This window comes from Panthera pardus, unplaced genomic scaffold (genome assembly GCF_024362965.1).
Source record: "Panthera pardus isolate Hobbes unplaced genomic scaffold, ASM2436296v1 HiC_scaffold_11, whole genome shotgun sequence".
Lineage (NCBI taxonomy): Eukaryota > Metazoa > Chordata > Mammalia > Carnivora > Felidae > Panthera > Panthera pardus.
Window position 1 is genome coordinate 26,408,200 of NW_026526666.1, and position 24,491 is coordinate 26,432,690.

At 42.9% G+C, this 24,491-nt stretch overlaps 1 protein-coding gene across 5 annotated transcripts in view; it reads right to left on the reverse strand.

The window, feature by feature from the left end:
* The window catches only part of SLC44A3 (solute carrier family 44 member 3), a 116,243-nt gene that overhangs the window by 37,296 nt on the left and 54,456 nt on the right, over positions 1 to 24,491 (reverse strand). For all 5 annotated transcript variants that reach the window (XR_008418537.1, XR_008418532.1, XM_053892156.1 and 2 more), the window contains exons 10-12: positions 19,487 to 19,652; positions 9,982 to 10,138; positions 6,716 to 6,799 (exon numbers count right to left, since the gene is read on the reverse strand). Coding sequence is in view for 3 of the 5 variants with exons in the window: in XM_053892156.1 (XP_053748131.1) it covers positions 6,716 to 6,799; positions 9,982 to 10,138; positions 19,487 to 19,652 (407 nt within the window). In the remaining 2 variants the exon portion in view is untranslated. The remainder of the gene's footprint in view (positions 1 to 6,715; positions 6,800 to 9,981; positions 10,139 to 19,486; positions 19,653 to 24,491) is intronic.

Consider the following 24,491-nt stretch of genomic DNA (forward strand, 5'->3'; position numbering starts at 1 on the left):
AGACAGAAGAATTTCAAGTCAGGAAGGACTTCAGAGTCCAACCTAAGATGGCAGCTGTTCACTGGGCCTTACCTCCAAAACAGGAGAAGCTGCTACGGCCCACTTGGGGAAGAGGGCTTTGGGGCCTCACCCTCCTGAGCCGTGACTCTTGTCACACCCACAGCAGGTGGGAGCTGGGCTCCAGAGAGGCTGTTCCCAAGGAAGGCACATACAGCCATGGCCCTAAGCACAGCGGGTTCAGAGCCATGCACCAGGCAACGTGAGGATACAGTTCGTTTTCCCCCAGACAGTCTGGGGCCCCTGACAAATAGGTGTCTCGATTCCTTTCTATCTAAAGCCAGGGTAGCAGCATTTGCCACCAAACAGCTGGGCTGTGAGGATTACCATGGTCTATAAATGGGCTTTAATGTAAACGATCATATTGACACACATGTTAGCTTCTTCCTAAAACACGCACACTTGGGGGCACCTCTGAGGGCCCTCACCATCAGCTGGCTGCCCCAGAATAGCTGGGGAGTGGCAGGATCCAGAACCGCTGTCACTGAGGGAATGGCTGTCTGGACGCTCTGGGATGATGCTACCTATTATGGCAATGTCCGCTACCAAAAGCACTGTGTCCTTTTAAGACCCTTTACATCATTTTCATAATTTAGCTAGAGAAATTGCACAATATTCATCACTGTTTTTTTTTCCATGAGATGTACATGATGCCCTGGGGAGAGAGGAGAGGAGTCACTGGAGATCTGCCAGTTGGCTTGGGATGAACCAGAACCTGACATGGACGGGTCACCGAGTGCCTTTGCTATTGATGGACTATGAGAAAGAGGCTCATTGAAACCAAGCTAATGCAGGGAAAGTCAGCAGTGGGGAGAGAAGGCTTTGAGATATTACAAAATCAAGCCTGCCAAAGGCTTGGAAGACAGAGACCAACATTATGTGCACTGAAAGAAAGGGACTGGCAGGCAGTGTGGGGTGTGGGGGTGGGCTATGAAGTAGGGAAGGGAGAGATGCGTGTGTTTTCCGGGCAGCAGCAAGTTTTTCTCTGCCCCGGACTGGACAGGATTATCTGGGGCTTTTCGGGCTGGTATATCTGTTACTCGGGAAGACAGGAAGCCACAGGCATTTCTGATCAACTTAGTCTCTCCTATCTAGACAGATGCCCAGGGACGGTAGGCTGTGGCTTTATGGCCTGCATTAAGGCGAACAGGAGATTCAGCAGAGATCCATCAGTCAGCCAGCTACCTGCACGATGGCCCACGGCAGGAAAGGAGGGACGTGAAAGCTGCCGGGCGGTACTGTGCTCTCCACTCGTGAGAATGACAAAGAGGTGATTGGCGTCTCATGGCGTCAGTATGACAACATCAGTATGTTGTCACCAGTCATTTTGCGTACTTGCTGTTATCCCTGCGTAGCAGTGGTCCAGGGGAACTGCCAGGAGAGGATGCAGCCACATGGCCCCCGACGTGTTTGGTGTACTCCACGAGACTCTGAGGCTGGAGATCGGGACCACATAAACTGTGGCTCACTGATCTTTGGGATCCCAGGGCAAGTCCTCACCATGGATGAAAAGTACAATGTGAAAAAAACCAAGCCTGTTGTTTGGAATCTGACAGAGAAACATGCGGTTCAAATTTTCCCCACTCTGCGATGGGGCGGTGTGACCACCACACGGTCAGAAAGCGATATGAACACCTTGGGGTCACATAAACTGAGCCCCTCATTCCATGGAAGCTCAGGAAGGTGGAGGGATTCACCCCAGCGCCACAAGGTAGGCAGAAGGCAGTTGCTGCGACATCTGACTAGGGGTTGCTTTACCCAGGAGCTCCTTCCAGGACACGGAGTGGGAAGAGTCATCCTCAGATGGTTTGCCCAGAGCCCACAGCTCACTTCCTGCACCCCCTTTCCCACTTCTGCTGGAAGAACAAAGGATCAAAGAGGAATGCAATGCTCAACGTGACAAAAAGACACACGTTAAACAAGAGCCAAGTAGTCCACAGAGTAAAATGTTAGTTAAGGCAGGAAGAACTACAGTTGAACAGGACAGCCAACCCGGAGTGACTCTGGCGGTACACCCACCGCAAAGTGTTCTTTCCCCACTTTGCTGACGCCCAACTGTGCGAGCACATTCACAAGCTTGGCAGCGTTGCCAGGCACAGCTTTGGCAGCCTGACATCTTGACAGAATTATCAATTTGCGTCCTCAGGAAATGAAGTAAAACATCAATTTTAGTTCATAAATAGCACACTTTAGTAAAGCTTTAGTAACACACTATGTACTTGGCTGATTGGTTAATAGCTCTTTGTTGTATGCGACAAGGAAAACCCATGAAATTTTGCCATTTGCCTACAAGAATTGAAGACAGAACATTCTGGAATGTTCATGTCTGGTTGCAAACATCAGGAAAAGTCTTGTGGCCTACCAGTAGGTTTCAAACTTAGAGGAACACTGATCTAAAACTACCATCAGAGCTGGGATAGACATTCGTGTCATCAATGGACAAGAGATGTGCACTCAGAGACACATTTCCATAAGGAACTGTGTGTGGACACCATAAGAAATAAGAGGTATGTCTGCCATTGGGTTAGCTTGCAGAGCCCCACAGGGGAACTTCTCAGTCAGGCTCCTGGAAAGTGCTGGAAGGGAGGGGGAGGCTACAGGATCTGCTCCGCTGAAATCTCTGAGAACAGCCAGTCCATCCTCTCAGAAACTTTGACACTCGACTTGTCAGAGGGGAGGAGGTGGGCCCTGACAAGTTCTGGATCTATAACTGCATGATTCATCCTTCACCCTTTTCAATTTTTCTTGTCCTCCACCAAAATCTGCCCTATAAACGATCTGCTCAACTGCCAGAAAACTGACTGGTTTGGACCCTGGCTTGGACAGGCACCGGAGAGATCTACCACAGACAGGAGCTGTGACTCCGTCCTCTTGTTTAAAAGCCCACAGTGGCAGGGCACCTGGGTGGCTCCGTTGGTTAAGTGTCCAACTCTTGGTTTTGGCTCAGGTCGTGACCTCACGGTTTATGAGTTCGAGCCCCGCGCCGGGCTCTGTGTTGACAATGCAGAGCCTGCTTGGGATTCATTCTCTCTCCCTCCCTCCCTCTCTCTCTCTCTCTCTGCCCCTCCCCTGTTCGCTCTATCACTCTTTCTCAAAATAAATAAATAAACTTAAAAAAAATGCATGGTGGTTAAGGGCTTGGGTCCCAGAGACAAAATAGATATGGATTTAAATCCTACTTCTACTAGCTATATGCCCTCTCAAGCCTTAGTTTCCTTATCTATACATTGGAGATACTATCTCAGAGGGCTGTGGTGAAAACGAACAACAATGGACATGAATGCAGGAAGATTACTTAGCTTACAGCTGGCAGCAGAGTGAGTGCTAAAAGCCCACTGCTCTTGCTGCTGTTACTAGCCGCTGACCTCCAGCGGGTGCTCTGTGCTCTATGGCAAACGCGACGTCTTCTGTGACACCTCTCCTAACCACCGAGATTCTCCTTTCCTCAACTTCCATCGTCCCCATTGTAACACTTCAACACGCACTTCTCCGCACAGTTATGTAAAGATCTCATGCAAATGCCTCGTACTGTTTCCCCGTCCCTCAAACTAGCTTGTCAGCTCCTGGAAGGCCTGGCTTTGCTGTATATTGGTTCTTTCACCACAGTCCCCTTCCCCTTGATGCTGGGGTTCAAGTGGTTCGAATACACCACAAACAAGCAGATAAGTTGTTGGATAAATAAACGGGCGAAGCGCACACGTGTCATTTTTTCAGGTATGCACATATTTGGCATTTACGACACAGAGAGACAAGTAATGAGAAACGATGAGATGTGGGGTTTCATCTCCCAGTGTGCAAGTGAATTACCGCCCAGCCACAGGCTGGGTGTCTATAAAATGCAGCAACTACCACCTGCCACCCTCCCGGGGCTGGTGAAAATGGATTGGGCTTCTGAGCAGCAGTGGTGGAACACAACCAGCTCCTTGATGTTAAGTAAAGAAGAGTATCTGGGTTCTGATGCAAACAAATGGGGCTCATTCTCTTTTAGCATTTCCCAGCTCTGACTGCACAAAACAAAGCAAATAAAATAGGTCTCAGCTCTCCAGAGAAATATTCTGGTAGCTCATGACAGTGCCAGGATATTTTTCAAAAGGCAAATCTAAATTCTTTCTCACTTTAGCCTCCCTTTCCTTCGTCTCCTGCCTAAGGAGATTACAACAACTCTGACCACCATTGTACAGTAACTATCTTTATTCTTAAAATCTTTATTTTACTCTGCTTTCTAGTTGTTGATTTATTTTTTTAAAAGTTTATCTATTTCAAGAGTGAGAGAGTAGGGGAGAGGCAGAGAAAGAAAGAAAGAGAGAGAGAGAAAGTGGAGGAGGGGCAGAGAGAGACAAAGAGAGAGAATCCCAAGCAGGCTCTGCCCTGTCAATGCAGAGCCTGAGTCAGGGCTCAGTCTCATGAACCATGAGATCATGACTTGAGCCAAAATCAAGAGTCGGATGCTTAACCAAGTGAGCCACCCAGGCACCCCTCGGTAGTTGATTCAGACCAGAGGTTTGATAGGTTCCCTCTCTATCAGTATTCACATCAATTCTTCCTCTTCCTTCTCCATGCTGCCTCCTTTTTCTCCATCTCCTAAATCTCAGGCCTCCCAGCAATGACTGTGTTAGCTGGACCTGCCTGGTCCCGTAGGAGCCACCCCAAGTGAACGATGTTCTGACAGCTGGTTTAGGCCAAGGCCTACTGCACCAGCACCGTGATCAGAATCTGAAGGATCTATCCTTGTTTGCAACACTGATTCACCAAGAACGGGATCAAGGCTAGTTGAGCTTTTTCGTGACTCAGACAATCACTGTCATTGTACATCTGTTACAGGGTCCCTCACCTTCATAATGGTAACTACAGTGTGGCTAACACCGGTGCTACTTATGATCTTGGGAACATTTTGAACTCCCAAGAGAAAGGGTATCGGGTTAATATGAGGTGGTGAAATTTCAGAATGCAGAACATAGGTCCCTTAGGATAACAAGGCAGAGGAAATAAACATAAACATAATACAGGACAGTGGTTCACAAATGTATCTTAGCAGTAGAGCCCTGTCCTCAAATGAAACCTTCAGCGGAATCCCACTCCTGGCTCAGATAAGTTCTGTTTGGAAGGCAGGGTAAGGTAGTGCAGGTATGGGACCGAGCCCACCTTTCTTCCTCCTGAGCCCTTGCCCTCCTCTCCCGAAGTGCTGGTTCCTACAGCATCCACAAGGAGCCCCTAGGCTTCCATGAGTGAAGGAGGGACAGGGAAAGAACATGAATTTACATATACAGTGAGAGGCCTTGTAGGACCATGTGGACAACATAGATATCTGCATATCAATGGTCCCATTGCTTTTGTCTTTCTGGTTTATATGTTTCTTAGCCTGGATTTTCATGTATATATATTTTATTACAATTGGTATATTTTTATAACGCATCTCAAAATCTTTGCAGAGTAAGTCAGTGTCGGGATATGTGCACACAGTTCTAGGAAGAGGGAGGCTGGAATATTACATCCATGACAAGACATTCACAGGATTTGGTTTCACTTGCTATACAACCCACCATTCTGAAAGGTGCTGTTTCATATTTTACTGTGTTTTATACATGCTGGCTGAAAGCAAACCAAATGAAAATTAAATACAATCTAAGATGAACTCTAAGATTCTTAAGAGCCTTAAAAATAGAGCTTTACTATAAGAAGACTACACTTTCCCCTGAACAATGAAAGGTATTCTCAATACCACTTGTAATAAGACATTAAACATGGATGGTCTAATTAATTAGTCCCTTTAGTTCTGCTGTTATATTTATTGGGAAGAGGGGCAGTATTAAGGAATACTTTGCTAAGTGAGATTTCTGTGGACTTTTAAATTATAAAACAGTCTGCTGACTTAGAAAAATACTGCTTTGTGTAAATCTAAGGGCTATTAATTTCCTAAATTATCTACAGAAAAACATAACATATATTTAAATTTCCATCAATTTGAAAGACTCGAGAAAAAAAATTGAAATTCAAACAATTGCAGTATATAACTTTTCTGATTTTTAAAGGAATATTTATAGCTTAAAAGGGAAAAGCTGGTGAAATATATAAAAATCAGAGAGGCAATTCTTTTCCTATTTTAGGAAAATTATAGTTCTTGAAGAAGACATTGAAAATTAGCTCTCAGTTGACACATACTCATTATGCTGGAATTTCTAAAGGCTCCTCCCCTTTTTATTTCTGAGAAGAGAAACACATCTCTTTCAGAACGTGAAGAATGGCTTTAATGACCTAAGATTCTAAGGTAACGATCTATAATCTACAGCCCAGGAACCAGATCCATCAGACAGCCTGCTTTCAAGAATAACTTTCATATTTTCAAAACTGTTGAAAAAAAAATCAAAAGAAGAATAACATTTCTTGACATGTGAAAATTACATGAAATTCACATTTCAGTGTCCATGAATAAAGTTTTTTGGAACGCAGTCATACCCATTCATTTGTATATTGTCTATGGCTGCCTTCCTACTACCACGGCAGAATTGAGTAGTGGCAACCAAGACCGAATGGCCCGAAAGCCTAAAATATTTATACAGTCTGGCCTTTTACAGAAAAATTTGCTAACCCCTGACCTAAGAGATGGAGTCCACTCGAGGGCTCCTCTGTGTGTCCCCGGGATATGTGGTAGGGTGCGTACCTGGTTGAGATGACATAGGCATTTGTCAAGACACCAGAAACAGCAGAAGCAGCATCTGAACATGTACGTCGACCATGCATTATGCTGGTGGGACCGGGATCAAAACCAAATGAACAGAGTCAGAAACACAGGAAAGAAGCAAGCAGGCAGTTTCTGCAGACACACAGTATGTTTCTATTTGAGATTTATGCACCTGGGGAAGCACGGTAGCAATTTTCTCTCAGTGTGGGAGAAGTCCTTCTATTCTACATATGCTACTAATTATTACCATTATTATCACTGATGAATGAAGTGTCTCTCCTGTGGGCTTACCTTGTTGTGATTGCTGTTGACCTCAGCAAAAATGGATATGGGTTAGTTTATATTTACTAGCAAAGGTAAACTAAGCCTTCTGGTTCTAGTAAGAAACAAAAAAATCTCTTTGCGTCTTCCCGAGTGCCATCAATTAAACTTTGCTTTTTCAAACCAGTTTGTATTCACGAAAAATTCATGTCCAAAGACAATAAAACCATGCATTGTAAATACTAGTTATGTGCCCATTAAAAAAAAAAAAAAAAAAAGAAAAAGAATCAAGTTTTTCTGCAAAAAAAAAAAAGTCCTATACTGAGACTTTCAGGGCTAAATTTCAAGGCACAAATTAGTCCTCTGAAATATAATTTGGACATGTGTATAACTCAAGGGTGAATAATTTAATAAAACTCATGGAGGAGGGGTAATTCAATGTGTCCCACCCACTTCCCAGATTAAAAAAAAAAATCCCTGTAAACAATCCTGAAATAGTGCTCTCTGAGGACCCCAGGAGTCACTCAACCTTATATGGACATTTTCTTGTCCCAGTGTTAATTCAATTGGATGAAACTTTATCTGGATATTTTTCAGCCTGGCTGTGGTTGTGAATGAGCCATTTCACGTAGGGAAGATCACACAGTGGCTGTGTGAAGTGTTTAAATTGTAGACACAGTACGGAGCTGTACTGCTGAGGAAAAGTGTATCTTTTTAACCTAAGACAGGACACATTTCTACAGTAGTGACATCACTTGAGGGGAGTTTGGCCCATTGATCCTTTTGGGATCTCAGGAGTGATAAATAATCTTCAGACCTTTGCCAAAGTGGCCAATTCACTGACTTCTCTTTTACATTTAGGGAAGGCTGCTGCCCCAGAGTTTAAGGTGTCTAGCTCTAGGAAGGATGGTAAGGTCCCCTACTGCTCAATAATCTGTGATTATCTATTGCTGATGCATACAATAAATATGTTTAAAATTAAAAAAAACTATTTTGTTCTTCAAAAAAATCCTTCTTGAGATTGAGGGATCAATTGGAAAATGCAGGAACCAGAGTAGTTAGATTTGGCTTGCAATTGGAATGCCTCTTCAAGTGACCAAAACGCATATATATTTTTATCACTTGAAATTTAGCCCTGAAAACCTCACTATAGGATTCCCAAAAAGTTACACTTATTTTCTATTTTTTAAAGTTTATTTATTTTTGAGGTGGGGGGGGGCAGGGGCAGAGAGAGAGGGGGAAAGATAATCCCAAGCAGGCTCTGAGCTGTCAGCACAGAGCCCAACCGGGGGTTCCAACCCACTAACCATGAGATCATGACCTGAGCCAAAATCAAGAGTCGGGTAGTCAACCGACTGAGCCACCCAGGCACCCCAGACTTGATTCTTTTTTAATTTGGGTACATAAGTAGTATCTACAATGTAATCTTTCAATAGAAATACAAGAAAATACTCTATGATCAGGGCAGCTTCTTAACGTGCACTTCATGATGAGGAAGCTAGATAATTTTATGTGAAATTCAACCAATTATTCCTTATTGATAAGCTAATCTTAAGTCTTGATTAGGGACTTAAAAATATCAAACAATTTAAAATATAATAAAAAATCTCCCTAATTTACCAAGGAACATAGTTATACCCAAAAGGTTAGAATTAGGTAAACTTGTGAAACTCTGACCAAGTCACAAGCACGGAGGTGGGGATGGGGAGAGATTAACATTGTGTGAGAACGGAAAAGTTGGGAAAAGTCCAACCCTCCCTTGTTTGGCCAGAAATACCATGAGAACAGCTGTTTTCCTGGTGTTCTGGTTGCCACTGGCATTCATAACCAAATGTGCATGGAAATACAAACCAGGGAGGAGAAAAACCCCCAGGCACAAAAGCCCTACAGTTTTCGGTCTTTTGAGCTGAGATTTAGGTCAACTTGTCCATTTCTCATTCTTTAGGACGTTTTCTCTCTCTCTCCCTCTCTCTCTCCCACACACAGCTCTCTCACACACTCTTAACACACATTCTCTCACAACTCTCTCACACACACACTCTGACACACTCACACAGCTCTCTCACACACTCTCTTAAGCACTCTCACACACTCTTACACACATTTTCTCACAACTCTTTCCCACACACATTCTCTCACACATATTCTCACACATGTGTTCTCTCACACACAGACTCTCTCACACACATATCCTCTCTCTTATATTCTTTCACAACTCTCTTACACACTCTGACACACTCACACATGCTCTCTCACATTCTCTCTTACATTCTCTCACAACTCTCTCACACACACACACACACATTCTCTCTTACACTCACTCACTCATTAAAGCTCCCTCTGTCCCTCAAACACACAGGTCACTTCCCATGGCACCTCTAAAAAACAAAGGAGTAAGGAATATTTTAGCATTAAAACAGAAACAAATGTTATTCCTATCTTGTAGTATTTTTTCTTATTCAAACAAAAAGCATGATATTTAATATTTAATATATTTAAATATATTCAAATAGTATATTTAGTATGTTTAATAGTTAATATATTTAAACGTGTTTAAATAATATATTTAATATATATTTAATATATTTAATATATATATACTAATATATATACAAATATTTAATATTTAAACAAAAAGCATGCCCACAAAAAAGTGTGTGAATTTCATCTGAAAATTCCTCCCATTTGTTCAGCATTTATGTGAGAAGGAAAACCAGCTAAGGCAGGACTCCCTCCCCACCCCACCTCTGCCAGTTTGTTGGCAAAAAAACCCCAACAAACAAAACCATAAACAAAACAGAGGCTGGGGACCAAAAGGTTGCTAGGGGCCGGGTAAGGGATGGGAGCTCAAGAACACTGGAGCCTGCTGAATGGCCACTGTCACAGGTTCACATTCCTGTCCAGGGACCTGCTGTAGTTTTCCAGTGACTAACTTTTCTGCAAGTCAAACACCCCGTGCAATATGCATGACTGAGCTGCCTTACCTTGTCTTTCAGAGTGTTGTAAATGTACTTGAGAATGGTTCTTGGAATCCTTGCCACAGTGATTAAAAATGACCCTTTTATGGCTGTTCCTTGATGGTAGCAGAAAAGAATGGAGAGAGACCAAAGGATTGGGCGATCAGGAGGGTCATTTTTATTTCTGGGAACAAGGGGAAAAAAGGCGACATTTAAAAAACACCATTTAAAACTTCTCTCTGGTTCAAATCATCAGTGGTACTAACATTTATAAAGCAGTAATGCAATAAGCATTTGGCAAAACTTTTATACTCCTTGGTAGCTAAGGTTAAATTCTTTCTTGGACTGACTCCTTTTCATGGCACTCAATGCTACAAACAAACAGAACAGAAAATTAAAAAAAAAAAAAAAAAAAGTACTGATGAGTTAAAATAAACATTTCCCTCTTTACAACACCTCCCCCTCCACCAATTCTTTAAGTCACCCTATAAATCTCATTTTCAGAAGCTTGATGATATAATAATTTCCAAGGTTTCAATTACATGTGTAAATACTGCCAGCATTAGCTTAGTGATTAAAATCACCACCAGAATCACATGACCAGGAAAGGCAGCCACAGAGATACCAGTGAGCTCCAGCTTAATGTTAAGGGATAGAAAATTCTGGCTTCTGCACAGCTCTAGGCTCCTAAAATCCAGCTGATTTCTGCTCTGCTCTTTAAAGGTCACTTCAGTGTGAATCATTTGTGGAACTTGTCATGACACAGCAAACAAGAATGCAAAAGTCAGTTTCACAGGCAGGGGCTGGGGCGGGGGGGAGAAAAAACTGAAAATGAACAGAACGGGCACAGCCTTCACTCTACCCCAAACCTGAAAGATAAAACAAAGGAGGGAGGGCTGGTGCAACCCCTCCCCTGACCCTCTGAATTCCCGCTGGTGCCAGTTCTAGAAAATGAGGCTCTTTCCGAGAAGCCACCTCGCGGATTCCAAGTGAAGCTTGGTTTCTTCATAATGGATTATTCTACAACTTGCTCCGGTTGCTAATAAGTCACGATGAATTAAGGTTTTGACAACAGCCTAGGTTTTGAGGGAGAAAAGGAATACGGCCAGAAATGTCTCAAGTGTTGGCAATGACTGTATTTTGCTGTTACTGAAATCATCCAGGAAGGAAAAGAGAACGTGAAAAGTAATACTGGGAGCGGAGGAACTGTAATCCAATCATCCCACAAAAAGGGTGATGTGTGTTTCAATTCAATATTACTGAAAATAGGAAATACCAAGGAAGCTATTGCTGATACGAATTCATTTTGATCTGATAAACTAGGAGACTAATACAGGCCAGGAAAATCTGACACATTTTTTCCCTTTCCTCAGTTTTTTTTTTTTTTTTTTTAAGGAAGAATGTTTACTTTTCCATTTAGGAGATTTATGTGCCTCAGAACTCGTTATCGTGCTCGAGAGAGGGTGCAGGGACAAGAGGACAACACCTGCTTTCCATCTGGTGGGGAAACAAATGATGCGTAGGCCACTGTGAATGGAGGCTTTGGAGTCTGGTCCCCCAGGTTTTGAAGTCTGGGGTTCAGCATCATCTTGCTGAGAGGGTTTAGTGGGGACGAGATTAACCATTTCAGGTGGAGTGACTGCTGTGGTCCATGACACATCCTGGCTATCATGCCAGGATCTCCGGGGCTTGGTTGGAAGAAGATGCAGAAGTTCCAGAAGCTGGGTTATCATGTGATGAGAGAGACAACTTTAAAAGGCGGCCCTTTACACTTAGGCCGGCTCGTGGAGCCAGGAGTCATTCAAGACCTGCCCCCACCCCCCACCCCCAAATTAGAAACGACCCTACAGAAAAGGGTTAAATGAGTGGAGTGTCTTTGAGGCTCCCACATTCTCTTCTTAGACTTTCTCCATGTTCAAAGGTAACATCACCCTGTTATCTCTCCCTGCTGTATTTCTGCCTGGGGCCTTTGTCTCTGTCTCCTTTACAACCAGCAAAGCCTGTCCCCAGGAGGAGTAACAGAGTGTATCTGGTGGGACTTACAATAATACTTATCTCTGAATTTCATTGTATTTGGAGCACTGGCTTGTGGAATGGCAATGGTGGCAATGCAGTGCTGGGCGTATTGGGCCACCCAGCAGCGAGCCACGAGGAAGCTGGGGCCTCCTGTCAGGCCTACCTTCCGTCTTTAGAGCCTGCTCCATGTGGAGCCCCCGCCACCCCAATTCTGGGGGCGTGGCATGAGAAAGACCTGGGTAGCAGGAGAGAGTAGGGGACTCCAGGATGTGCTGCTTCTCCCTTCTTTTAAACTTGTGGCTGTCCTGAGTGCGAAAGGTGCCCGGCCCCATGCAAGGGAGCCAGTGCCCCAGCACACAGCAGCAACTCAAGTCGCTGGGCAGAGGGCTAATGGTCCCATCCACCCAAGTCCTGTAGCAGCTTCGGGTCATGATACACAAGCACTGTACTGCAACTACCAGTCCTGCGGACAACAGAGCAGAAGGCCAAGCCACTTGGCATTGAAGCAACTTCAGGGCGCTAGAGGCAAGTCTGAGCTCTACTTAGATGCAGCCTCGTGGTGCGAACTCTTCAATAGGATGGGAAATGAATTTTGTGCCAAGGCTCCTGGACAAGGACGGACATGAATGGGAGGGATGGCCTCCAATGTAAATGGGTCCCAAGCAAAGGAGCACAGTGTGGTCCCTGAAGAGACCCTCTTTTCCTGATGTTTCTTGCAGCAAGATCCCTGCAAGGCTCATGTTTCCAATTCTACGGAAAAAGGAAATTGTCTTTATTATGAAGAACAGGATTCTGTAGCTGTCCTCATCAACTCCTGTTAGGATTAGGAAATCTGTCTCCTAGCTAAATTCTACAGGCTCATCTGTTAGCCCATTTCCCTCACTTCCTTCTCAGTGAATCGAGAGCAGCTGGAAACCATCTTTTGTGTATTTGAAAGTGATGATGACGTCATGCCTCAAGCGTCCCTTCTCCAAATTGCACGGTCCTAGTTCCTTCTATCACATCCCCAGCCACATCTTTATGGCTCTCCCTTGACCCCTCTTCAAGCAAATGGTTGTAAAAGAGAAATTTTACAGGTTGCCATATCCTGATACTTGATGGTGCTTGTATGAACTCGTCAGCTCTCTTACTGCTTAAATGAATGACAGAGCTGATTACATTCTGGCTATATTTACTCCTTACCCTGAGTGCAGGCTCAAATGAGATATTGGGAACCCTGAGATAAAGAAAAACCTTATTTCAAAATTAGACACAAAGCAAAAAAGACAGTGGAACTCTTTAATAAAGAAACAGTGCTTAAATCAGTCATCATGCATTTTATTTTTATCAAAGTAATATATCAAATATTTTTTGGGGGGAGAGCGAGAGAGCGAGCATGTGCAGGGGAAGGGCAGAGGGAGAGAGAGAATCTTAAGCAGGCTCTCCAGCAGACATGGGGCTCAACCTCATGACTGTGAGATCGTGACGTGAGCCAAAATCAAGAGTCAGACACTTAACTGACAGAGCCACCCAGGTGCCCCAGAGTAATACGTGAACTATCTTAAGTCAAATAGCATGAAGCTAACCAGGAAAGATAGCAATTTGCTTTCCCCACTGCTAGTTTTCTTCCCCAGAGGTAATATCCCAGCTATTTCTTCTGAAACTCTCCCCTTATGCTTCTCAATTACGTTCTTCCTGCCAGGTCTTATTTTTTCAGCCTCTTATATTGTCTACTGACTTCTCACTTTGAAAGATGTTTGTTGATTGTTTCTCTTATACAACCTAAACATCTTCCCATTCGCCCTTTCTCAATATAATTATATTGAAGTTTTTAGGGTTTTTTCCCCAGCTTTATTGAGATATAATTGACAGATGACATTGTGCAAATTTAAGGTGTGCGGTGTTTGACCTCATACTTACACACAGCAACATGAGTACCAACACAGCAGTAGCTAACACCCCCATTATGTCGTATAATTACATTCTTTATTGTGGTAAAAACATTTAAGTTCTACTCTCTTAGCAATTTTCTCTGCGCTATCAGCACAAAGCCTGATGCAGGGCTCGAACTCACAAGTGGTGAGATCATGCCCTGAGCCAAAGTCTGACACTTAACTGACTGAGCCACCCAGGCGCTCCTCTTAGCAATTTTCAAGTATATGATACAGTCTTATTAACTATTATCACCACGCTGGACATTAGATCCCTAGAACTTATTCATCCTAACTTGAAGTTTATGCCCTTTTATCAACATCTGCCCATTTCCCCCAGCTGTACCAACACCTGTTAGTCACCACTCTGTTTCTTTGTTTCTACGTTTCGCTTTTTAAGATTCTGCATATAAACGAGATCATATAGTATTTGTCTTTCTCTGACTTATTTCACTTATTAGCATGATGCCCTCAAGAGCCAATATTTTCACAAATGGCAAGATTCTCTTCTTTCTCATGACTGAATAAAATTCCATTGTGTGTATACACCACATCTTTATCCATTCATCTGTTGATTAACATTTGGGTTGTTTCCATAGCTTGGCATTGTGAATAAAACTGCAATAAACACGGGAGTGCAAATATCTCTTTGAGATCCTATTTTCATTTCCTTTGGATATATACCCAGAAGTGGGATTGCAGGATCATATGGTAGTTCTATTTTTAATTTCTGAGGAAACTCCATACTGGTTTTTCCATAGTGGCTGTACCAATTTACATTCGCACCAACAGTGCACAAGGGCTCCCTTTCTCCACATCCTTGCCAACACTCTTATCTCTTATCCTTTTGATGACAGCCATTCTAACAGGTGTGAGGTGATATCTCCCTGTGGTTTGGATTTGCATTTCCCTGATGATTAGTGATGCTGAACACCTTTTCATGTACTTGTTTGTCATTTATATGTCTTCTTTGGAAAGATATCTATTCAGTTCATTTGTTCAGTTTTTAATAGGATTTTGTTGTTGTTGTTATTATTGAATTATATGAGTTCTTCATATATTTTGGATAGTAACTTCTCATGAAATATTTGATGTGCAAATGTTTTTTCCCTTTTCATTTTATTTTTTTTTTCACTGTGCAGTTTTTTAGTTTGATGTAGTCTCACTTTTTTTTTTTGCAGTTTTTACTTTTGTTGCTATGCTTTTGTGTCATATTCAAAAAAACATTGCTAAGGCCAATGTCAAGGAGCTTTGTCCCTATGTTTTCTTTAGGAGGTTTATGGTTTCAGTTCCTATGTTTAAGTCTTTAAACCATTTCAAATTAATTTTTTGTGATATAAGATAGGGGTGTAATTTCATTCGTCTATAGTTACTAGTTTTCCCAACACCTATTAAAGAGACTATCCTTTTCCCTTTCTGGGCTCTTGATTCTGTTCCACTGATCTACGTGTCAGTTTCATGCCAGTGCCACACTGTTTTGATTACTATAGCTTTGAAGCGTAATTTGAAATCAAGAAGTGTGATGCCTCCAGGTTTGTTCTTCTTTCTCATGACTGCTTTGGCTATTCAGGATCTTTTAATACCACACACGTTTTAGAATTGCTTTCTTTTTCCTGTGAAAAATGACATTGGAGTTTTGATAGGAAATGCATTGAATCTATATATGGCTTTGGACAGTATGAACATTTTAACATGAAATGTCTATTTGTGTATTCTTCAATTTCTTTCATCAAAATCTTACGGTTTTCAGGATACAGATTGTTTACTTCCTTGATAAACTTATTCCTAAGTATCTTATTGTTCTTAATGCTATTGTGAATGAGATTGTTTTGTTTTTCCAATATGTTGTTAGAATACTGAAACACAACTGTTTTCTGCAATGTTGATTTTGTATCTTGCAATTTTCCTGAATCCAATCATTACTTCTAACAGTTTTTTAGTGAAGTTTTTAGAATTTTTCTCCATATAAGACCATATCATCTGCAAACAAAGACAATTTTACCTCTTTCTCTGATTTAAATATCTTTTATTTCTTTTTGTTGCTCTGGCAAGGACTTCCAGTACTATGTTGAATAGGAGTGGTGAGACTGGGCACTTTTGTTCATGATCTTAGAGAAAAAACTTTCAATCTTTTACCATTGAGTATGTTTTAGTTAATATTTAGTGTTTACATTATCCATATATAAGTAACATTCACAACTGATCTAAGTAGTATATTCTTTAAAAAAATTATATATTTATCTTTATTGACTTATAAACCAAATACTGTATTCTGATTATAATTCCTTTCCTATGCAACTTTTGGGTTTTCCTGAAGTTAATAATTGTTTCACATTTTTTATTTTGTCTGGTTTCCCATTGGCTTTACTGAATGCTTCACCAAAGTGTAAATCTTTCCTCTGCATGTTCGAATACATCTGGTATTCTCTTAGTTTCTTTTTTCCCTTTTTTTCCTCCTTGGAGACATGCCTCCTGGAGTCCACTGCTCTCCTGCTTCTCCTTGGACTAGGTTTTTTTGTTTGTTTGTTTGTTTGTTTGTTTGTTTTTGAGAGAGTGCTCCTGGGCAGGCAAGCAAGCAAGGGAGGGGAGGGGAAGAAAGAGACAGAATCTCAAGCATGCTCTCCACCCAGTGCAGAGCCTGATGCAGGGCTCGATCTCATAAAGATGAGATCATGACCTGAGCCAAAATCCAGTCAGATGCTTAACTGACTGAGCTACCCAGTCACCCCATAGATGTTTTTTATACCTGCTGCATAGCTACCCTTCTGGGATTTCCCTGTTCTTTTTTTATGGTGTTGGAGCCCATTTCCTGAAACTCATGTTTTCATCTCTGGTTTACTTGTCCATTTCAGAGCAGAACACCCTTTCTAAAAAAGGATATGGGGAGTGAAGTCTTTTGGGATGTTGCAGTCCTGAACATGACTTTATTCTCTTTTACCCTTGACTGACAGTATGAATAGGCATAGAATTCTAGATTGGGAAATAATCTCTCCTTGTTTGCTCCATTGTATTCCTGGGTCAGAGTTACTGTTGAACATCAGACCCCATTCTAGTTCTTGATCCTTTGCCTGTGATCTAGTCTTCCCTTTAGAAACTTCTGGGATCTTCCCCTTTACTCATGTCCTCCAGCTCTGGGAAATTTTCTTTGATAATTTCCTCCCTTCTTTTTCCTTTGTTCTCTATTTCTGGAACTCTTATTAGTCAGATATTGGGTCTCCAAAATGTTTCCTCTAACTTTATTTATTTTCCTTTATTTTCCATTTGCTTTGTCCTTTTGCCGTACCTTCTGGAAAAATTATTTAATTTTATATTTTAATCCTTGAATAGAAAAATTTCACTTTTGCAATCATATTTTTAATTACTAAGAGGTATTTTATTCCTTTTTTGGGTACTTATTTTATGGATGCATTATTTCTTTGTTCTGAGAATACTATAGTTCATTTTTTTTTTTTTGCAGTTTTTTTTTTTCTGCTGCCTGCTCTGTCTCCATTTTCCCTAATTCCCTCTGTTTGTTTGGTTCATTTCAAACTTTTTCGTTCACTAGAGGCTTTCTGTGAATGTTTAATAATCACTGGCTACCAATCCATATTTAAGACTGAGGCCCTAAAGAGAGAATTGGAAGCTCTGTATGAGGGGTGACAGTTGCCTGGTGAGTTTCACTGTCTGGTTCAGTCAGGGAATCATTTCACTGAGGGACTCCTCCCCCTGCCCCAACCAGGTTATCTGTAGGTCCTTACTTTGGGTTGGTAATTTCTCCAAAGAATCCTCTAATCTCTTGTGGGGGTGGGGGTGGAGGTGGGGGCAGGATATCAACCTGCTCTCAACATCCTAGGAGCTGAGCCATGGAATGCATGTTGGTGGTGGCAGTGGGGGGGAGGGGGTCCTCACTATTCTTCACCAGGACCCCCCTTCCACTTATCCCCCCTTCTTTCAGTACACAGCCTCGCCCCCAACCTCAGCTGTGCCAGATACCCCAAGTCCAGACCCTTTCTGCTTTACCTCTCCGGAGAACAAAGCTCCTGTCTTCTGCTGGTTTGGGGGAAGGGCCCTGGAGCCTAACTACTCTTTAGGAAGACCTGTAGCTAACCGTCAGAAGTACATTTCACACTTGAATTCCAGTTTTTTGACTGGAATTTTTGTGACTCAAGTATCTTATTTTCACCTCCTCACCCCAGAGACAGGCCTTTTTAGGTTTATGCAGTCTGCTCAGTTGCTACCCATCCATCCTCTCTCCAGCTTTCGTCATTTGGTTGATGTTTCCTTTCTCTGTCATTTCCTACTGTCCTGGTGTGTTCGTGCCTCCTCTCTCATTCTTTCGGGTTTGGTGGGGAGGGGGGTGGGAGGAGGAGGAGGGGTTAGGAGACAGATATATGCTTCACTGGAAGTGTAAAGCAAAACCCTCATTGAAAATGATTTGGCTTTGTGCTTCTAAGATAACACAAAATCACTGCTATCAGACAGATGTAAGTTACCTGCTGGCCAATGTGGTTAAAATAATCTTTGCTCCCATACTCAGGAGCAAGCAGCACATGCCACCCACCCCCCAGGGCACAGAGGTTCTCAAGGCCAAGGGCTACAGCCCCTGTGTGCGTCCCACAGAGTCTGTAGGGACGAAGACTCCCAAACAGCACCCTTGTATTAAAACCCACGGGGTTCCTTACTGTCGGGAGGTAATTGCTCACTGGGATGAATCATCCCTGGTTGACTTTCTTACCCCCATGAATACTCATGCTTATCTGCTCATTTGGCCTGAAAGATTAGAGGAGGATCAGCCCTATTGGGAGTAAACTTCCTGTTCTCAGTCCAACCCTGTCATTGTCCTGGCCTGCTCCACTTGCCTGTGGTTTTATCTTTGCCCCATGGAGAGTCACACACAAAAAAAATGTTTTTTTTGGGGGGGTGGGGAGTCCTCAGTTATTTTGATGAGGTAATGGGGTGAAAACATTTAAGTAAGTGTCACGGTGAACAAAGAAGTCATTAACTCACTAGTATTTAACTATATGAACACGAACTGTATTTTGGAGTTGTATACAATTTCCTTAGGATTAAAAATTATTTTCTGGGGTTCCCTGACCCCGGTTTGAGTCCCGTGCTGGGCTTTCTTCTGTCAGCGCAGAGTCCACTTTGGATTCTCTGTCTCCTTCTCTCTTTGCCCCTGCCCTGCACATGCGCCCTCTCTTTCTCTCAAAAATAAATAAACATTAAAACAGTTTTCCAAGACGACATTCTCACTTACATAGGATAAAATAATGTTTGCAGAACTTACTGACATGTGTTCCAAATAGACCGGTAATTTTTTTTAAGTTTAAAGACAATGAGAATGAATATTTACCGAAGTCAACCTTTCCTTTCAGCTGTCTTTCAATTCTAAGTAGTTTGGTTATGCCCCCTGCTTTGCTTCCTTCTGAATTTTCTAGCTCAAGGCAAGAGAGCTTGGAAATGTGACAAATTTAAGGTATACTATTTCTTTTCACTACCAAATGAGCATCGTGCTCCAATTTTTACCTTAGTTTTCTGCCAACTGCTTTTAAGACTCCAAAATATCTTTTGTGACACCCAACATGAAGCACATAGACAAATCAATAGGAGCCACACGCTAGACCTACCTGTTGAAATAGCAAGTAACAAGTGCGCCGGCTACAGTCATTTGCTGGCACGCAAGGATGAATTCGCTAGTCCAGATGAGGCCAATCAAATGGTACCACCACATATACCGAATGCCTAAAATAGGCTTATATTCCACTTGGCCACCTTCAATAACCTGTGCAGCTCCTAAAGTTTAAAACACAAACATGCTTTACACCAATGTTTTCCTAAGCACGGAAGATGATTCAACAGGCCACACTTCCTCATGGCTGGCTGTTGGCGTTATGTGAAACACAGATGCCAAAGTCAAATTTGAAGCATCCGCCATAATTGAAGGTCTTCACAGCACAAACTAAAAAATGAGAACACACTTTTAACTTAGGAATAATATTCATAACGATATTTATAATGACTGAGGGGTGGGCGATTTGTGAGACATTTGACCCGTACGCAATGGTCATCTCACTTTGTAGATACGAAAACTGAGGTCTGGAAGAATCAAGAAACTTTCAGAAAGTCTCACTGCTCATGATTAGTGGAAGGAGCACATAAGCCCAGACACATTCGACTCTAAAACCCATGGTTTTTCTACCACACCACTTTGTGACACAAATAAAGCTTGTTAAATTGGTGAAATCATACAAAGCCATTAGGACTATATTCTAGACCCCTGCTCCACCAAAAACATAGAGTTCCTAAAAGAGACAAGGTCTTCATTTTTCCAAGGGATTCACTTCAGGTTTCATTTCAAGGACTAACTCTTCTAACACACTTATAGTATCTATTGGAGGGGCGCCTGGGTGGCTCAGTCAGTTAAGTGTCTGACTTTGGCTCAGGTCATGACCTCACAGTTCATGAGTTCGAGTCTTGCGTCAGGCTCTATGTTGACAGCTCAGAGCCTGGAGCCTGCTGTGAATTCTGTGTCTCCCTCTCTCTCTGTTCCTCCCCCGCTCGCAGTCTCTTTCTCTCAAAAATAAATAAAGATTAAAAAAATAATAAAATATCTATTGGGTTTCCGTGTTAAACTTCTAGGTTCATATCTTGCCTTTATCCTTTCCTGGTTAGACTGGGGCAAGCTATTTAGTCTCCTTTGGGAGACTAAACTTCCTGTTGGTAGTTTAAATGAGATTACATGGTAAATGCTGAAGATAGGGCCTGGTCCATGGAAGTTTCATTTTGTGAGCGGTCATGATTTTATTAAATTTCAGGAACTCAATACTGTATTAAATCAAGACCAGCATGGTAACCCCAACAATGCCCTGCCATTCCCATGGCTATACCCTGCTTTATTTGCCCTCACCTAAAGAAGCCCCTGAATTATACCCTGGAATTAGCCCTGCAATTCAATTCAGTTCAGTTTGGATTTAGTAAATCCAAATCCCAGCTCAGTGGCTATGCTTGATTGCTAGATGCTCTCCATTATGTATTTAAAATAAACTACTGTTAAGTAAGAGATAGGCACTTCAGTCTTTGGCAAAACCAACAACTTGGACAACATTTAAAGATAGTTTCAGATTTTCCTTCTTAGGTATAAATCGATTTTAGGTTCATAATTCACGTGTCTGTAGACATTCACAATAGGGTCTCTGCAAAGGAAGTGGGAGAAGATAACCATGCTGTAGCGCAATGTGATTCCACAGATGAAGGCTGGCCTTAGTTCCTTAGGCTCTGTGTTCTGCTGAACACGAGTCACATTGTGAAAAAACAGTGGGGCAGCTTGATTTACAGAGAAGTTAATATTTGATTGAGCGCTGGGCTCTTTCTGCCTTAGAGGCAATTTCTGTTTCAGGTACAGCACTGATAAGTGTTTATGCTTTTCCAAAATAAGTGTGCCTCAGGAAAGCATTCCCAACGCTAAAGGAAGCAACCCCTCACCACTAACACACGGGCTTAGGTAGGTCAGGTCGATGGAGACTTGGAGAATCGCTCCAAAGAATATCAGAAGTGAGCAAGGCCAGCCAACAAGCACACTGTATTTCCTGGGGATAGACTGCGGTTTCACAAGAACATGCTGACAGCGTGTCCCGTGGTTTGGGGGTGAACATTTCCATAGAATAGGAGGGATGCTTTCTTTGACAGATGAAAGGTAAATACAGAGGCCCGGGAGGCTAATGGGGGACAGTCTCTTCTTGGCTGCCTTGTGCCATCAAGAGCACAGTCATACATATTCCAGCTCGGCACACTGAGGGGCAAGAGTGAGTGGCTAAAGTAAGTCAAGGTTCACATAAGCCTTCAAATCCATGGCAGTCACCAAAGAAGCAGGATCTAGAAATTCTGGTCACTGCTGTCTTTGAATATCTTTTTCTAAACCATCTTCTGTTTGTTCCTCTGGTTCATTTATACCAGGCTGTTTACAGATTTTCCTTTAGGGCAGGGTTTCTCAACTTCTCAACATGCCAACTGACATTTCAGACCAGATAATCCTTTGTTGGGGGTGGGGGGAGGGGGTGGGCTGCCTGTGCACTGTAGGATATTTAGCATTATCCCTGGCCTCTACCCACTACGTGCCAGGAGCAACCTCCCTCCGCTCCTCTAGTTACAACAACCCGAAATGTCTCCAGACACTGCCAAATGCCACCTGGGGGATAAACCTGTTACTCAAGAAGCACAGTTTCAGGCAAACAGTTTCTGAAGAATGAGGTGCTGTGGCTCCAGGGTGAAAGCCTAGCAACTAGTGGTTACAGCCTGTGGGTGGGGCAGGCGTGTTTATGCGCACAAGACTGCCCTCTCCTGGATGACAGTGTCAGTGCAGGCAAGAGCCCCTCATCAAAGGAGGAGCTGCTTTGTCGATAAGGACTGTTAACAACATAGTCACTACAACGTGTAGCTAACACGGGCTAATGGGCACTGGACTTCAGACAGATCCCAAGATATTGTGGATCTCAAGAATAAAGGTGCAAAGGGTACTGAAATGGGAGAGGACTTGGTTCCAGTCTCGGCTGTGACACTTGTGATAAGCAACCTGGGCCCCTGTTCCCTCATTGTAAAGATAAAAAGGGTGGACAAGATGAACCCTGAGGCAGTGGTTATAGGCTTAGGCTTGAGTCACACAGGCTGAGATTTATATCTATCTCCGCACCATCCCCTAATGACTGACCAGGCTCAGGCAGAGGGGACCTTGTAACATCTGTCTCATCACGTGCAATCTGAAGACATTTACACCTACTCCTCATGTCCTTGGTGACCCTGTCCAGTCTTGTGGCTCCGAGCGCCATGCATGCAGCTACTCTGAGGATTAAATGGGTAAGACACTTGAACAAATGAGTTCAAGACAGGTTAGCTGTAACTGAAATACAGGTAGACAGAATTCCAGTTCTGGACTTAACGTATATTTATTAAGTATCTACTATACGTTGGAATTATGCTAGACATCAGCAACTAAGGTGGGGGATGTGAAAGAAGCAAACAAGAAATCAGAAAGAAGATACCATCTGAGTGACTCTCAGGAACTCACATGCTGGTTTATTGGTCTATTCATCTCTCCTTCTGGACTGTTCCTAATTTCTCCTTCAACCTCTAAGGGTTTTTCCCCCCCATTGTCACGCTCTCTCAATGATCTCACCTCTGGTTTCTCTGAGAAAATTGAAGCAATCAGAAAACCTCTGCCAGTACCCACCCTTGACATCTACCTGCCATCAGCATGAGCCCATTACCTGACCCCTACTTAATATGATAAATTGTCAGTGACCCTAAGGCTAACCCCTCCTCTGGATCTCCCTTCTCACCTACTGATGATAGCTATTCAGCAATATTCCCCTCTTTTTTCTTTCATCCAAGTATTCCTCTCAACCGAATCATTTTTAACCACTTCTCGTCTTTAACAAAACCTACTCTTGACTCTCCTCCAGCTTCCTTGCCATCTGTCTATTCCTCTTAATTTTTTAAAAATAGTTTAGTTATTTATTTATTTTAAAATAATCTCTACACCCAATGTGGGGCTCAAACTCACAACCCTGAGATCACAAGTCACGTGCTCTTCTGACTGAGCCAGCCAGGCACTCCTCTGCTCCTCTTTACGGCCCAATTCCTCAAGACTGCCTCTACTTACTCTTTTCAATTCTTTTCTCCCTCTTTCTCTTAAACCCACTGCAATCATGATCCACTCCCTCTCACTTCCCTCAAGCGGTTTTGTTTCACCTCTACGCTGCTAGATTCAGTGGATAGTCTTTGGGTCTTATCCCACTTGGTAGCAGCATTTGACACCCTGGACGCCACTCACATATCCCTGAAGCCCCAGCCAGCCTCATTTCTGTATTCCTCCTCAGCTCCAGGACCTCTCAACCACTGAAGATTCCCAGAGTATAGTCCTTAAATTTCCACTCTTCTCTCTCTGCACTCATTCTATTCTCATAGTTTTAAATACCATTTATATGCTCCCAAATTTCCAAGCGAGATCTCTAACTGGGACCTCTCCAGAAACTTCAGACTCAACCAGCTAACTGCCCACTTGACATCTCCATCTGGCTGCCGAAGAGACATCTCAGTTAACACAATCAAAACCAATATGATCTCCCCTGAAATGCTCCACTCAGAGTCTTGCCCCATCTCAGCTGATGGCAGTCCCATCCTCCAGCTGCTCACTGTCATCTTTAAATCTCTTTCCTTCACATCCCTCCACAAATAAATTGGGAAATCCTTCAGAATAGACACAGAATCCAATACGTCAAACCACGGCCATTATGCTCCTCCCTAGACGGCTGCCTGTAAAACGTCAGTCAGATCATGTAAATATTCTACTTAAAACTGTAATGGCTTCCCATCTCAGATTGGAACCAGAGCTCCTATAAAGGTTACAAGCCCAGAGGATTTGACTCCATGCCCTCTCTGACCCCCTTCTGACTCCACTCCAGTGGAAGAGGACTGCCTGCTGTGCCCCCAGTACCCATGCCTCTTGCTGTTCCCTTTGCCAAGAACACGGTCCCTTCCCTTATACCGCCTCATGGCTCTGCCCCTACCGCCTTCAAATCATTGTTCACATATCCCCTTCTCAATGAGGCCCTCCCCCACTCACCACATTCAAAATTT